A 17408-nucleotide genomic window follows, 5' to 3' on the forward strand; every position below is an offset into this window, starting at 1 on the left:
ACTTACACCCCGGCGCAAAAAGTCTCGCGCGAGCGCGTGATTTAACGCATCATCAGTTCAAAACGTTTTGATCGATTCGTCACCCGTCCGCCGCCGCTCTCCATGTTTTGCCCGGATTTTTCAAATCGCGTCTCTCACGCCTACGATGCTCCCTTTTTTCTCTCCGCGGCGTATCGAAAATTTAATTAACGAACCTCGAAGCCCCGTACGCAGCACGGGCGGCTATATCGGACACGGCTCAGCGACGCGCGCACGCGGATCATCGTCCGTGGCGAGAAAATGAAATTGGAACAAAAAGCGGAGCTGAGAATATAACAGGGACTCGAGAGCGAGAGAGGAGCGTCGGAAAAAAAAGCGTATAACAAGAAAGTACCGCCGCTCGCGAGCGAGCTGTTACACGGAATCAGAGAGACCGACGAGGGTGGTCGGGATGACTTGCCGGAAGATTTCGCCGGGCCTTTCTCGAGCTATCGAGGTGCTATACGTGTAAAAGATAGAGAGTGAGCGAGAGCGAAAACGCTCGTTGCGATGTCAATTTGCTACTCGGGAGAGGCAATTGGCCGGTGCATTTCTTTTTGTTTTTGTTTTTGTACCTACCTCTCGATGCGCCGATGGTCATAACTATATTTCGTTTTTCAATGAATGGGAATGAAAATATCAAGATATAGGAAAAAAAGAGCGTCTCTCATAGATTCGATTTATCATCGTTATTTATTCTCGCTGTCGATACTCCTCTAAATAATATGTACAATAATTTATATCGTTTTTTGTTTCCTCTACATTTACAAATACTTATACGTTTCGTTGAGCGCGAGAGCAGAGCATAGCACAGAGCGCACAGTAGTACGCGGACATACGATTCACCTCCACTCACTCACTCACTCTATCTCTTTTCTCTATTCCATCAGGAGTAAACTGCGACGACTTTGCGTCGAGCGCCATGTGCATATCGTGTGTGCTTTTTGTACGAATAGGAGAGGATGTACCTATATATGTACGTGTCATCTCTCTTTCTTCTTTCCGTCGCGTCGCGCGTGCGGCTATACGCCTCTTTCTCGAGGGATATCATGATATAAAGGAGGGGGCAACATCACTATAATTCACGTTGGTCAGCTAAGTCTATATACTATTTATATATAACGTTGATCTGTGCGTCGTCGCACGCGCCGATTACCTCGCGTCACATTGCATTATATATCGTTTGTGTTTTTTTGTTTTTTTTCTTGTAATATAACGAGATCACTTTTCTGCGCAATTTGTATATATTGGAAAAAGACGAGGACGCGAAGAGCACAGGTATATCGTGATTTCGCTGATGAATTATTTTCGCGTCCCTGTTCGAGTCGACGTTCATCACAGCAAACCTTTTGCATACTATCTCGCACCGTAGCACTCAGCCACTCACTCTCGCGTAAAATCACAACTAAAAACTATCTACAAAGAAAGATCGTTTCACACAGAGCGTCCTAGAGTTCGCAAATGAATCGCGGACACGCTGAAGCGCGAGCCATCATAAGAATCGGAGAACAGAGAATCAGGAGAAACGAGCTCAGGTGGCCGCGCCGTAGCTGGGCCGCTGGTGGGCGCTGTCGCCCAGGCTCGGCTGCATCGCGAAGCCCGCCGCGTAGATGGGCCGCGGCATCGACAGCACGATCTTCTTCTCCTCGGGCTCGATCAGCCTCTTGCCGGACAGCTGCTCCTCCTGCTGCTGCTGCTGGTGCTCGTCCGGCGCGATGATGTTCTCGATGGTGAAGGGCTTCTTGGCCTTCTTGCCGATGGGCCTGCTCAGCCCGGCGCTCGAGGAGGTCGTCGTCGGCGGCGGCGGCGGCGGCGGCGGAGGCGCTTCCAGGCAGAGGCCGCTCGGGTAGCCGAGGCCCGTGGCCGTCCCCGAGGACTCGTCCTCCAGCCTCTCGGCGCTCAGTCTCTCGCGGGCGTAGTACGAGCTGGCCTCGCGGAAGTTCAGCGCCGCCACGGCCGCCTCGCTCTCGTGCAGCCGCACGTCCGTGGGGTAGGCCGCCGCGCCGCCGAGGTAGTTGCCGCCGAAGCCCGCGGCGGAGAAGCCCCAGGAGGCGGCGCTCTGCAGCAGGGCCGCCGTCTCGAACGACTCCCCGGCGGCCTGGCCCTCGACGAGGCGCTGCCGGGCCTCGGGGCTGAGCAGGTAGTAGCTCGGGCAGCCGAGGGCGCTGCCGACCGAGCTCGGGGCTGCCGCCGCAGCCGCCGTCGCGGCCGTGCAGTCCGGAGCCCCGGGGAAGGCCTGGCTCGCGGCCGCCGCCGCCGCGAGCATCATCCGCCTCTCCTGCATCTCCCAGCGCATCACGTCCTCGCGCAGCCGCAGCAGGTTGGCCGGGCTGAGGCCTCCGCCGCCGCCGCCGCCGCCTCCTCCTCCGCCGCCGCTGCTGCTCGGGGGCAGCGAGACGGCGTGCTCGGGCCCGAGGGAGCCCGGGGCGCCGAGGTCGGCCCGAGGCGGGGGCATCGCCGAGGCCAGGGCCTGGAGCTCGGTCTTCAGCAGGTCCTTGTCGGGCTTGTGCAGCTTGAAGCGCTTGCGACGACGCAGCAGGCTGCCGTTCTCGAACATCGAGAGGGCGGCTGGGTGGAGGGCCCAGTAGGCGCCTTTGCCCGGCCGGTGCGGACCCCGTGGAACCTGCAAGCAGACGGAGAAGCGCTGCGTTAGTATACACGGACAAATTTTACCCTCTTAAACCTACTCGCGCGTATCGTAATTTCATTTAAAACTTATGAACCGCTATACTCTTATTCAAACAAAAAATATCGATTCTAACTGCCTATTAATGTGCTAACTACCGCGATTTTCATTTGCCGAAGCACGTATACACGTACAGCTCGTGCATCTCTCCATCGCAATGGAGCTGTTTTTGCCGTCGGCCGACCGACGTTCTATACACGCGGTATACGGAGGATGTACGCAAAACCGCAAGAGCCGCGCCACATCGCGAGCTCTTCCGTAAGCGTTAATTGTTTGATCGTATTTTAAAAAGATAATAAAAAAAGGCACACGCGCTGCTGATGCAGGAGCGTTTAAATTAATTGCCGTAATACACAGCGAGTCGGCGTACGAGATTCCGCAGCTCCTGTGTGTGTGTGTGTGTGTGTGTGTGTGTGTGTGGCTATACCACGAGAGAGTTTAATTTGGAGTTACGAAACTCCGGCGGCTCGCTCGTGTGTATTTTATTGAGCAGCTCTTATATGCCCGCAAAAACTTTTACTTTTCGCTCCGCGTCTGTGCACGCAGCAGCCGAATATAAAGCGTCGCGATCGATCGGCTCCTTCTCGTTATCCGGGATTCTTATGTCTGTACTGTTTTTATATCGCTGAATAACTGAGCTGCGTGTCTATGTGAAAATGCAAGGGAAAAAAAGCTGCCAGCGTGTATATTCAAACATCGGTATAAAAAGCAAACGACAGCGGCAACGAAACGTCGATCCATTGAGCAAATACGATAATTATTGCACGCGTTTACTCATAATTACTGTCGTCGCGCACAACGACGTATACGGCTATACGCTCGCAGCTTGCGATACGATCGGCTGCGTGCGGTAATTGCCCTCGCTAATAACAATTACAGCCAAGACAATGACAGCTGCTACGTCATTGTTGTGTGCCGTCGGCTCTCTCTCTCTCTCTCTCTCTCTCTCTATCTTTTAGGCCATATTGTCGCGTTTTTGTCCGCCATTCCGTTGCGGTTATTTATGTATTACCGCGCGTGTGTCGCATCGGCAAATTACCTTCTGACGGACGATAAGTATTCCCTCTTTTCTTCTTTTTACTCGCAGTGTGTTGTAACGCGCAGGCGAATCATTAATTTTCATTTCATCAAACGGGTTTATCTAACGATGACTCGTTTGTTCTCTCGCGAGTCCCCGCGCGACTTGATTAAACATCGCGTCTCTCTTTTGTTTTCTTTCAGGGCCTTTAATTGAGAGAGAAAACAGACAATTAAATACGTAATGGATTGCGAGCGCGAGATAAATGATCGTCGGATGTATATAAAAAATTTTGCTGCGCGTGAGATTCGTATAAAGCGCGAATCGTCGAATTATAAGTTTTATGCTGCCTTAGGCGGCTCCTAATGAGAAAAAAGAATAAACTCGCGTTTATTATACAGTGCGGGTGACGCTGCAGGTTGTAGGTTTCGTGTTTTTTAGTAATCGAGCCCCGAGTGTGTGTTACTTCGCCAACGAGTATATGAAAATGCATTTTTCTCTGTGTTATACCCCAGCGGGCTGTAAATTCAAAGATAATGCTGTAACATTAATTATGCACGAGAGAGGCTTATCTCACTCGGCGAGTTAAATTATCGTGCTTTATTATAATATGTTGCATTATGTTACACGTTGTATGAATTTCGTCATATGTGCATGTGTGTGTGTGTGTGTGTGTGTGCGATCCGCTTTAATTAATTTCATTTTAATTAAATTATAATCATATACGCGGCGGTATGTATGCGGGTAAAAAGGCAAATTATTCAACTTGCGGCGGCTCCATCTTTACTCTACGAACATACTCTTGTTTACACTTACAGATGTTCGCGATATCAAGATTATCGTGCACTTTTTATGCATCTCTATTATGAAAAATTCCGAGATATCTAGAAACGCGGGTTGTTTTCTTTCGTAAAGTCTTAATGATCAATCGCAAGATGCGCTTATACGTCCAACGAAATAATCAAGCGTAATTTCCAGTCTTTTCTACCAAATATGCAGTGTACGTCCGCGCATCTATTGTAATTCCCGACAATTTTTACGTAGCACATGCCGGTTAAACCGAACTACCGGAAAATTACGTTATGTGTGCTTAAATAATGTTTTCGCGATAATTGCGGGCAATCACTCTCGCACAGGGTGACCACTGCTGGTGTACGAAAAATTCAACTCACGCGCGCATTGCACAACGACATAAAAGTCCTCTGTATATAATACACCTGAGAAATTCATCGGAAATTGCCCGTAGAATTATGAATACGTCAGTAGAGCGCATACTTTAGGGAGCGAATTTTCATTTTAAAGACACGCTCCTCGACTATATTTCCATATATATTCATGGCGCGCGGCAGCTCATGTGCACTGGAGCATGTGCGTCTATACGTGCAGCGTTAAGTAAACACACACGCGCGCATAGCCGAGAGACTTTCACCGCGCTGGGCAGACGGTGTGAAAAATTCGGCGGCGCTACAAAGAATGCCGCCGTCTCGTGAAATATTTTAATGTTTTCTGTTTGTGTCGGAATGTGAAAAAGTGTATAGCATTGTATAGAGAGAGAGAGAGAGAGAGAGAGAGAGAGAGAGAGAGAGAGAGAGAGAAGTTTGAGTTGCGAGGCTGCGCGAGGTATTGGCTAGCTTTTGAAATGTATACGAGCGGTGCTCGAGAGGAGCTTTTTGCAAGTTTCGAATTGCCGGCTATTCTTCGCGAGACGTTTCGAAATGCGCGCGGATATTTCGAATTGCGGTTGTATGCGGTGTATATGGGGGTTTTGTTGGCTGGCGGTGTGTGTTGCAAAGTTTTAAAAAGTATAGAGAGATGGTATCAGCCGATTCTAAATATTATCTAAAGCGAATGAAATTGTAATCGAGGAATTAATAATGCAACGTAAATTAAAATTTCTGGTCTGGATAAGCGTGAATAAATGCACTTAGCCTCTGAAATTCGAAACTTTAAGTATGCACACGGTATCGCGCGATATCGAAGGTGATATTTGACAAAAAATCGCTAGTTCGCTTGGTATGCGATTTCCTGCTGTACTTGAAACCTATTTGCAAGCCACTTTTTGTCCCCCTTATAATGTTTATTTCTGCTACACTGCATTCGCTTCAAAACTACGCTTAATCCACAGGATTTAAATCATCCCGAAATGCACGTGTCCAAACAAAACAATCCAAAACCAGCGAACAGCCATTAAGAAGGCAAACGAATATCTCACCGACCTCCATATATAATAATACACAGTGTACAAACGGTGTACGTACAAAGAAACCGCGTATCTCGAGCAGAAGACATAATTCAATTATAAACACGCGATTTATGCAAATGCCCGCGATCTTTCTCTCTCTCTCTCTCTCTCTCTCTCTCCGCCGCCGCTTGTCGTCTCGAGCCGAATATATATACAGCGTATAATTGGCCGGTTGCTCTCGCGCCAATGAAATTCCCTCTCTCTCATTCGAGAGCGCGATAGCGCGAGTGCAGGTGCGAAACAGATGGCTCGTATGCATCGCGCCGACGCGTAATCATACTTTGCGTGCCGGCGAGTCTGAGCTCGATGTGCACGGGGTGTTCGAACACCTTGCCCCCGAGTCGTGTGGATGTACGCAAATTTGCGTATTCGAAAATGGCGCCCAAATATATTCTATTCTATTCTATTCTATTCTATACACACACACACACACACGCGCGCGCGCGCGCGCGCACACACACACACACACATACATCGTCGAAATGTCGTTCTATTATTGCAAAGTTTCTTTTTAGCGTATACGCAATCTCGGAGACTTATTGCGGCTCCCCTATATTTACTAATAATAATCTTCGAGCATTTATTTTAATAAAAAAAAGTAATTGACCCGGCGCGCCGCGTAATTGCGGCAGGTCATGCACGCGGCGGGAGCTTATACAGCAATTTACCACGAGAACTACGTATACAGTGTATCGCATTTTTCAAATTCTCCACTGCGTTAGCACCGGGCGGAGGATATAATATCGCGCTGAAATTGACTTGGAAAAACTTTCACTATAAACTTATACACTCCGCGTGAAAATTGTTAAAAGCGCTTCCAAAATCGGAAAGGTACTCGCACGCAGGACACAAAAGTCTCTATCGCCTGTTACACGCGGAGGCTCACACCCCTCGAGCTATTAATTCAAGACATGCGCCGTCCCTCAACTTATACACACACACAGCGTGTGTCAGATAGCGCTGGCGTGCAGCTCGCTGCAGCGACGGGTTCCGACGCTTTCATCTCTCGTGTCGGTTCTAGCTCTCGCCTTATACCTATATATAGACTATAGACCCGTCGTGCTGTTGCCCCGATCGAGATTTCATTATTCGCACTGCGCTAGCTGGCCGAGCTTTGTTTTCCTTCGCAGATGGCTGAGATATTCGATTGATTTTACACATCGAGTGTTTGTTTGCATTGGTCGACTGATTGATCCGGAATTATTGGAGTGTGTGTTTAGAAACTAGTCCGTACGTGCTTTCTTATTCTTTATAATATTATACACACGTGGTGTTTCGCGAGAGAATGTCGTGCATGTCTCGCCCGAGCTGCTCCATTACTACTGATTCGACATGCGCGCGCTGTACACTTCCTTATTGTATTTTCCGCTGGTTCTTGTCGCAGCGGCCGGCGACTTTGCGCTTGAATGATTTATAAAGTCGATGGAAAAAATTGAGCTTTGGAATTTCGCGGCGAGAGACTACTGCTCGAAGTATATGACGATAAAACCGAATCGTATGTAGCGATATCAGCTTATTGTATTTTATACGCGTGTATAATTTGAAATTAACGATAATGTCCGTTGCGTTACAAGCATGTAATATACTCCTTTAGAATAATAGAAAAGATAGCGATCTAAACTACGTTTCGTGGAATCCAGCGAAGTAGGCATCGGCGATTTTTCTATTAAACCCCTCAATGGAGCTATTACAATATTCTAATAGAAAAATTATGCGCATTACTGCAAATTATGCAAACGCCGCTGCGATTCGCTATACTTATTCATGAAATAACTGGTATTGATATGTACACAGTCCAACGGATCATAGGATTTATTCATCGTTTTTTTTTTCATGCTCTGTGTGTTAAACAGAAAAAAACATGAGCTAATCCATAGACAAGTCTTCCATAACCATAAGTTCTAACCACAGCAGCTCTAACCCACCTAGTGATCTGTGCCATATTCAAACGATTGTTTAAACAGTTAATTGAATAACTCGACGTCGACGCGACGAGATCACGCGGAATATCTCTCTGATTAATTCTGTTTGCATTGCGAAATTTCGCGCGTCTCTCGCACTGCGCTCATCGCATTTCACACACACACACACACACACGCGCGTCAGGCGTGATAATTTAATTGGAGATAAGCCCCGCGCAGAGACTCGCGAGCGTTATGCTTTTCCAAGCCGGCCCGCGCCGCGTGAATAATTAATGTTACAACATTATCTTTTGATTTACAGCGTCGCCGCATATACATACGCGCATCGGGTACACATAATATAAAACAACAGAGCTTCCCTGCTCATTTTTCGCGCGCAACTAACGTTGAGAAAGCAGCGGCATCGCGTGGCTTGATTAATTTGAAATAATTCAAAAAAATAAGAGAGAGGGAGCTTCGGTTGTTTTATATAAGCGCCGTATATACAGCCGCGCGCGTCTTTATAAAACTCACGGGCTCGCGTGTCGTCCGCAGTTTTAGCCGCGTAAAACACGCCCTTTTCGTGTCTCGGATTGTATCGCGAGTCACGGTAGCTGCTGCTGCTCGCAAGCGCCGCGAATATTTCGCCACACGGACACCGCGCCTCAGTATACATACATTCGACTTGAGAGACTCTCGCTCCGGAGTATTATAGAGCACACGCGCGGGGCCTGAGATAATAGATTTCTCGCGCGGGGCCACCGGTAGCCATGTTTGCTCAGCGCGCGAGCTTGCCTTTATTTATACGAAGAAAATCTCGCGCGGCTAATGTGTGCAGCGTGGGAGTAGGGGGGGGGGGGACGACTTATTATACCCTTATCTATGATTTTGATTGGACATTAGTAGCGCGCGCGTTTTTTATGGAGGACGTTAATTGCGCTCAATCGGATCCTCGAGGGGAATGACGAGAGTTGTATGTGTAAGATATACGTTTTCGGATGACGAAATCTTATGGATGCGCGTTAATCATCGCTCGAACTTAATTTCCTAGTTCGTGGAATTATGTAGTTTGTAACGTTTTGAAGACGGTTGTAAGTGTGACTTTGTACACGAGGCTCCTCGTTGTTTATACGGAATTTGTTGGTTTTTTTCGCGGAGGCAAATCAAACCGAGTAGGAATAATTAATAATCAACGTGTTTACATCTCATCGGTGTCCTTGGAAAATCAATTTCGACGCGTTGGTTAAATAATTTATACAACTGCATATCAGATAACAGCGCAATGTATAAACTCTCTGCGGCTATACGTATATCAGCGGGGATTTATAAGGTTCAAGCTTTAGAGGCCCCCAGCTCTCGCGCCTTCCGTGTTCGAATATTGATCAGTTATAAAAGCCGCGAGAGAGTTTGTAGGAACCCTCCGCCGCTGCGCTACGCGCGCCCCCGCAACGAGCGCGCAACTCTTTTTCATTAGCGGTTATATATACACACACACACCCACACGTGCACACCTATACGCTCGAGTTTCCCTCCGTACACACGTATAGCCTCGTTCTCCGCCGCGGCTGCATAATTCAGACCTCTTTGACGTATCGAGGCGACGAAAATGTCACTCGCGGCACACTACGCTATAGCCGATGTGTAGCGTATTGTATACATGTGTGTGTGTGTGTGAGCGAGGAGGGAGAGAAAGAGCAAGGGTTGAATCGAGTTAAAGAGACTCTCCGCGCCGTGCTGTGCGGCTACACACCGTGTTATTGTATGTTGTCGTCGGGGGGAGTATGCGCTGCAGTCGCGCACACCGCAGGTAAATAATATCGTTTTACGCTTTCCTTTGAAGAATCATTGCAGCTCGGCTCTGTCCGGCGATGTACACTCTATAACGTAGTGGATAGGGGAGAACAAGTAGCTGTTAAAGCATACGATTTGTAAATAGATGCCTGTTTGCGGGGGAGGTTGCAGTGTATCGATACACGCGCTGTGCAATTACTTCGCTCGATGTGCTTTTTCATCGTCGTATAACGATATACCCTTTTTTCACCTGTGTACAGCCGTTTAAGGTAAATTAATAGCGGCGAGCCTATTTAATTGTAGTATATACAGCTGTGTGCCGACTTTGTTATTCACGCATTGGGATTCACATTCGCGCGCGCGCGCGGTGTTTATCTCTCTTGTCATTGTGAGCCAGTGTTATAAGTCATTGGAAATTCTACTTGCTAACGTCCGGCACACCATATATACATAAGATATAAGATATGTAATTAGCGTATTTAATTATCATCGCTGATTTATTTATCCGATTGAACTAATATACAAAGTGCGTTTCCGCTGACGCTCTCGTATCAATAATACACTGTATGCATAAATGCATTATGGATTCACGAATTCAAAATGAGCCGCGATATATGACGTGACGCGAAAGGTTTGTACTGATATTATATGAATCAAGGAAAGTTTTGCGCGCTTTGAAACTATGCGCTTATTGTGTTATATACATCTATACACACGAATGCACTGGCGGAACCGCGATTATATAAATATTTGATAATTAAAACGGCCGCAACGAGGTATAGAGAATGCCTATAGAGTCTCCGCGATTTACGATGTATCTAGCTGTGACGCGACTATTCGTGCATTGTTTTTCGAGGTGATCCAGATACGATTATAAACAGGTGCTAAGTAGAAGCTAGTCCTCGCCCGGCGTCCGGGTAGTTATTCATAAACTTTTCAACAAGACCTGAAGACTCAATTTCTCCGAGAATTTCGAGAAGGGTCTTTCGCGAAGGCTGTTCTCGTACGATGTGCCACTCGATCGATGTAAACAGAGCATTGAACTCCCCGATTTCCACGAATGTTATAATATACCGATCGTGCATCGATGCACGATCGGTGTCGCGATCTACACGCATAGATAACTGACAATTAGTGTCATTCATCCCAGAGCAGCTAATGCCATTAACGCCGGCGGAGTAAAGAGTAATTAAGGTGAAACTATTGCAGCCGCCGATAATGCATGGGATTAAGTTTTCTCAACTCGAAAATTGTGAGTGTTTAACGTCCGGTAATGGCACCCGCAAATTGAAAATTCTTTTTATCTCCTTTCGAAACATTGATTTTTTTCCGCGCTCTTCTCGCACCGACGGCCTGCAATCTGCTTGCGTAAGTCCATTTCCGTGTGTATAAATAATTATCGCGTATACACACCGCGAGCTGTTGTGTAAATAATTGTCGCGCGGCGGGCGACGGATCGACCTCGACACGGCGCAAACACATAGAAAACTGCACAGCTGGATGGTCGCATATAGATAAAACGCACCTTTATAAAGCAGTCGTTGAAGGAGAGATTGTGCCTGAGCGAGTTCTGCCAGCGCCTGGTGTCCTTCCTGTAGTAGGGAAAGCGATCAGCGATGAACTTGTAGATCTCGGCAAGCGGGAGCATTTTGTCCCTCGACGACCATATGGCCATAGCCGTGAGGGATATGTAGGAGTACGGCGGCTTTTGATCGCCGTAAGTGTCGCGCGAGGGTCGCGGCATTTTCTTGCACTGGTGCTCGACTCGGACTCGTTCGACTACTGCACCGGCGGCGCGGCAGCGGCTGCTCGATCACCAGCCGAAACTGCATCTCGTGACGGGAACTGAGTAGCCGACGATGCTCACGCACATCGTCCTCTGATATGCTGTTCTGCGCTCAACTTTTTCTCCTCATCACTAGGTCATCATTCCCGCAGCGGCAGCGGCTCTCGTCCCTCCGTTCACAATGGTATGTACAATAATACAACTCCACAGTCCCCAGCAGCAGCGGCACTGAATCGCGAGTACGTAGCACTGACAATTGAAGCACACGAGCAAACAAGGAGCTCTCCCTACGAGCACAGCTGTGTCCACCGAATGCAAATGAGCGCGAGGACCGGGAGGGAGCTGGAGGGGGAAGCAAAGCCGACGACGACAACAACAAGACCGACGAGCGCAGAGATGAAGTCTGCTGCAGGCCGCGCAGCTTCCGCGTTCGGAGCTCTCGAGGGACTGCCGCTCGAGCGAGCCCCACACCCTCGACTCTTCGGCGAACGACACCCACTCGCCCCACCAGTTCTCCCCACCTCCAGCCCCATTGGCCGCGCGGCCGCCAACGAGCTCCCGGGAATTTTTCAGCCGGACTCCCGGTGGGGGAGCCGCTCGCCGAGGCGTGTCTAGCTTCGGTCGACGCCCACTCTCCACTATATACACTTATATCTCGTCGGAGGCCCGAAAAATCATTTCTCGCTTTTACCGACGCCTGATTTCCAGATGATCAGGCGTAAAATGACGGCTGCGCGCGCTATTTGCGTATACGTGTGTGCTCGGATGCCTCTGGCGGCCTCGATGATCATCATCGCCGTGGTCCTTGTTGTTCGCGAGGAAGATTATTGCGGCGCGGAGAGATATTCTATTTCCAATGCTTTGTGCAGCCGCGAGCTATTGATAAAGTCCCTTTTAATGAGGCTTGTAATGCCGGGATAATGCGTTTATACGCGCGCCTGAGTTATTACACCGCGCCGTTCGTTAATTTCAGTATGGGTATATACACTCTTATAAAAGCGCGATGTTTAATCGCGAGAGAGCCGCAGCCGAGCGTGCATTATATGCGCTGCGCTCATAGATCGAGAGTAAATTGAATTGAAATTTATTGCCCCGTTGCGTAAACGGGTTTTCTAATATCGATCGACCGCCGCCGCGGCTGATGGACTTTACGATGTGTAATGGCTTTTTTTTCCTATGTACACTTATATTGATGAGTTATTCGCCGGATTTATTGCTCGTTCGTTAATGATGTTTATGAAATTAGCTTTATCGCGGAAAATAAGGCGCGAGAGTGTGCGTATGGATGCTGGGAAGATTATAGTCTAGATTTTGAAATCTGTTTTTCTTCGTTTTTATTACGAAAATTCTTGCACGTACACGGCTTCGAAAAGCGCTGCATAACGATGAGAGATTGGTTCCACTGCAAAAATCTCGTCTTCTGCGAATTCCAATAAAGGGTAATACACTACCTTTCGAGCGTAACGCCATTCCAAGCCCGTGAGAGTCCGTCAGGCTCATCTCCGCGGATCGTCTTGTTCTGAAAGGTTGCGATGGAAACCGAAATTAATATAAATCATCGCATCCGCTGCTCGATCCATTGTTATACTTTGTAACTGCGTGCTAAACGATTTTCGCGGCGCACAAAAGAGCCGAACGCATTATTATTAGCCGCGCTTTCTACGACACGGCTGATCTATTGTTGAAGGAAAGCGCGATTATTTTTCGCAATACATAACGCAATAATAACATTTTTAACGCTCGCTTCACCCCACTGCGCATAAAACGCTTTGCAACCTCTACTGCAGTGAAAATCGACGCAGACTTTTCATTTTTCCAAAAGGCATACGCGTTATTATATATAAGCTATGATTTCACGTCGCGCACAATGGAGAAACCCCGATGCGTGTAAAATAAAAAAATTTCGAAAAATCCATACAGGCATATTTAAATACAAAAGAGCCGCGGCGTCGGCTTGGTCCGTAAGGAGGATCCTATTAAACGTCTTAAAACAAAGGAGGAGGGTACGATACACAACATCGAAGCTCTCTCGGCGCGCGCGTGCTCACGCTCCGATTTCGGTCCCCATTGATTATATAGTATACTCGGAGCGCGAGCCGCGGCGGGACTGCACTTTGAATCTCACATATAATTTGCGCGGCGCATGATATAATGAATCCGCGGCGATCGCCCCTTATACATGTAAGAGAAGAGCATATCGCACGAGAGTTGATGCGGTGTACTTACGAGCATATATAATAAATATCGGCTTGTTTGACGAACTCTCTCGCCATAAAATTACGGGTTAAATTTGTCCGAAAGGGTGAGAATCATCGTCGTACAGCATAGCCCGTCCCGTGAAAAAGTGATTCCGCAGCCAATCATAAATATCCCTGCAGCTACGGCCTGACAAGTATAAACAAGGAACAAAACGAGCCGAGGCAAACGCGCAGCGCAAAGCGTGAAATCGAAAATCCCAAACAATCACCCTCTCTCGCAACCCCTCGCGCTGCACACGTACGGTATAATGTAACCCCCGCTGCAAAATCCATCAGTCTCACTCTTTCTCTCTCTCTCTCTCTCTCTCTCTCTCTCTCTCTCTCTCTCTCTCTCTCTCTCTCTCTCTCTCTCTCTCTCTCTCTCTCTCGCTCCTCATCATCGGTAGCCCAATGCATCTCGCTCTAACAAGACCCCCGTCCGCTGAAGCTTTCACCCCGGTCCCATTGGCGGAGCTTGAAGACAGCTCCAGCCCCTGGGCGTCACCCCGACCGACCAATCGGCTGCCGTCGGGTAATTGATTTCACGCTCCGCCGGCTCACTACCCCCACCCCTCGTACTGTACACCGCCGCTGAACGAGCTCCGTATACGTATACGCACGCGAGAAGGATAGCTTCGTGTAGAGAGTGTGAGCGAGAGAGAGAGAGAGAGAGAGGTGCACGTACGGTCGTAAAGTACCACGCTGCAGCAGCTCTCTTCGTGCCTCGTACGTCATGGCCGCTAATACGTCGCTCCCCCCTTACTCCTTTCGCATCCTGCGTGCGCGTATCTATCCTATACATATTGCACGGCTTTTACAGCGCTGATCGCTGACCGACAAAGTATATGCACTGTGTGTGTGTGTGTATACTGCTTGTGCGTATATGCTTGTTTATATGTGATGAGAGAGAGAGAGAGAGAGAGCAAAGGCGGATGGACATTCGGGAGCGAGGAGAGGCCCCGGGGCCACTTTTTTGCATAAGGGTTGCCAGATGCAACGGGGTCGCTCGTATAGCCAGCTTAATGAGGGCCTTTCTAGACTGGACGATTCGAGGTTTTTTTTAGTCTTCGCTCTGCATGCAGAGAGAGGAGAATTACAATGTATCCTCTCGCGATCTTTCTGAATATTTATATAGTTTACTACTGATGATGATGCTTGATGGGGATCTCGTTGTGTGCAGGGCAAGAAACAGTCGAAGGTGTATCAAGGGTAATTATGGGCTGTCGGTGTATTTAGAGAATAGTTTTGTTTTGAAACAGTCATTGTTACACACGTAAAATTTACAGTCGAAGAAACGTTCCCGTGTTGTGGTGAATTTTTTTGAAAAAGCTCCTCTCGCAAGCATCCTCGCGGTTAGCCTTTCTAATTTTGCTCGTATTTATTGCAACAATTTGCCAGAATATACGAGACCGACGCGACGTATATAAATTCAGATTAAATAGCCCCATTCAGTTTTACGGTGAATTTAAGAGAGGACAGCGCGTGTTTTATGCGCTCAGAGCGCGGTTCAGCTCCCTCGACTTTATTATGCAAGACACGAGATTACGTATAAGCTGTAATCCCACATTATATGAATAATTTCAATTTTACGACGAAAAATTCTCCATCCTTATATACGCATAAATCGATTGCACTTTGCTGGATTGTTATATTACGGAATAAAGCCATTCGTTCGGAGCCGACGCCGTGCGAGTCGATCGATTCTCTCTGCTTTCATTATTATATATGCAGAACATCTGTATAATAGTAGGTTATATACCCGCGCCTTATAGTTCGTTATAGATAACCATAACAAAGCGACGTATATTCGTAGTTATATACAATAGTTGGAGCTCTGTGTTATTCTACTGCAAACAGAAAAGAAGCACACCGCAAAGAAAATGAATCGCGCAAAAAACAATTTCGCATCGGATTATCTTATATCGAATGTATATTAAATATAACGACACTTTATTGCTGGAAATTTGATATCCTTGCGGATAACAACTGACTCGCGAATTATCAAAAAATTAGAAACTTTCTCTTTACCCGCGCATAAATTACAGCAAATCTCCGAACGATCGGAGCACTTCGAAAAATCACCTCTCAGCCTGCCTCAGACTCTGTTATACACTGCCCCGCGTCACGCAGGATGAACCAGCTCGCGAGAGCGGCACGATAAAACAACCTTCTCGAGGAGGACGGGCCACACCGCTTTCGCTTTGACTTATCGCACGTGTAATATGTACACGAAAAACGGAAGCGGCTGCCGACCAGTTTTACAAGGCGCGATTAAACGATTTGTCGCCATCTCTCTCTCTCTCTCTCTCTCTCTCTCTCTCTCTCTCTCTCTCTTATACTCATTACACACGCCTTAAACGATCGCTCCGGAGGATAAATGATTTTTCACGCGAACGTTTTTTCGGCTCGCGTGCGCGCGAATAACAAAGTATATGTACGTGCGGATACGTCGTTTTATTTTCGCCGCTGGGATATCAGCAGCACACAGGCCGGTAATTTGTCCGTCGATTTACTCCTTTTAATACACGGGCGGACGTGATGTCTTAGCTCAGCTGAAAAATTTGCGTTAAGGATTCTCTGAAAAGGGGGACGGCGAGAACGGCTGCCGCTTTGAGAGCGCGGCTCTGTAATGAATGAAGTTGGTATTAATTGTGCTCTCATATTTATGCTGAAGGGGATGGATATCGCGCGAGATGTGTGTAATGTGGTGTTATCAATTTTTAAGCGGTTTTGATGGGGATAAACAAGGAGCGCGTCACACTCTTCTGGATTTATCTACTTATTTTTAATCGTTCATAACGCAGTATATTAGTTGTGTTTACTTGAATTACAGTGTATAAAACCAAGACGCGCGAATGTTTGCTGAATTCCTTTTGTGTAACGCTGCGATTTCTCGCGCTCGAAAAACAAAAAAGCCGGCAAAAAATTATACCGTAAACACCTTCGAGCAATTTACGTTTCCTCAATAAAGTTTCAGAAAATCACTCGCGGAATACACGAATGTACATACAACACACGTGCGTGCGCGATACGAAAATTAAAAAAACGATGTGTCTAATTGAATGCAAAACTAGCTTTTGAGTACTTAAACTCGTGCGGCTAAATGGTATTTAACGTTAAAGTTTTATGGCTTTTTTCTCTTTGTGTCGGGGCACTTTAGAAACTCGTTAGACAGGCACGGAATTACAGCGTTCTGCATATAACACGCGTAAGTAGATAATAACGGTTCCTTGACATGGTCAGACAATCTATAGTTCCGAAGAGAAAGCCACAGTTTAATAAACGGTAATTATTTCTCGGTCTCCCATAATCAATAGCGGAGAAGCGGTAAAAATAAAAATACAGGGGGATATAAAAGAACCTAACCGTAAAGTGAAAAAGTACGATAATGAATAATGAAGGAAAAAAAGGATTTTCTATAGACTCGAGAGAGTGCGCGCGCGCGCGGGGGAGAACGTTATTTATGCTAATTGTTGAAAATTACGTTCAAACAGAGTTTTCGAAAATAAAAAGAGTGCTTACACGCGCGCAAACAGACCGGGGAATTTTTCGTTCGCTTGATATCTGTGCTTACGGCGATTTTGCGAGGTTGCGCTGTTTATTATTTATTTTCTAATGCGCCTCAGCGTAAAATTACGAGAATGATTTTGTGACAATTTACTTTTTGCCATCAGCATGTCGTGCGCGAGTTTAAAAACCCCTTTATTTGAATTGAAGATCTGAGAAATG

At 47.2% G+C, this 17408-nt stretch overlaps 1 protein-coding gene across 1 annotated transcript; it reads right to left on the bottom strand.

The window, feature by feature from the left end:
* Window positions 1–692: 692 nt before the first annotated feature.
* LOC100118480 (hepatocyte nuclear factor 3-beta) lies at window positions 693–11924 on the bottom strand. Its single transcript, XM_031922885.1, has 2 exons — window positions 11182–11924; window positions 693–2641 (listed from the first exon to the last, which is right to left on the bottom strand). Exons 1-2 carry the CDS (start codon window positions 11398–11400, stop codon window positions 1550–1552), a joined length of 1311 nt encoding a protein of 436 aa, XP_031778745.1. The 5' UTR covers window positions 11401–11924; the 3' UTR covers window positions 693–1549.
* Between the last annotated feature and the right edge of the window lie 5484 nt (window positions 11925–17408).

The sequence above is a fragment of the Nasonia vitripennis genome, chromosome 2 (assembly GCF_009193385.2).
Source record: "Nasonia vitripennis strain AsymCx chromosome 2, Nvit_psr_1.1, whole genome shotgun sequence".
NCBI lineage: Eukaryota > Metazoa > Arthropoda > Insecta > Hymenoptera > Pteromalidae > Nasonia > Nasonia vitripennis.

Excerpts from the sequence above, each read along its gene's own strand:
- LOC100118480 (XM_031922885.1), bottom strand. The coding sequence starts at position 11,400 with ATGCCGCGACCCTCGCGCGACACTTACGGCGATCAAAAGCCGCCGTAC. Across the intron at positions 2,642-11,181 it reads TCAACGACTGCTTTATAAAG|GTTCCACGGGGTCCGCACCG; the intron begins GTGCGTTTTATC and ends GTCTGCTTGCAG.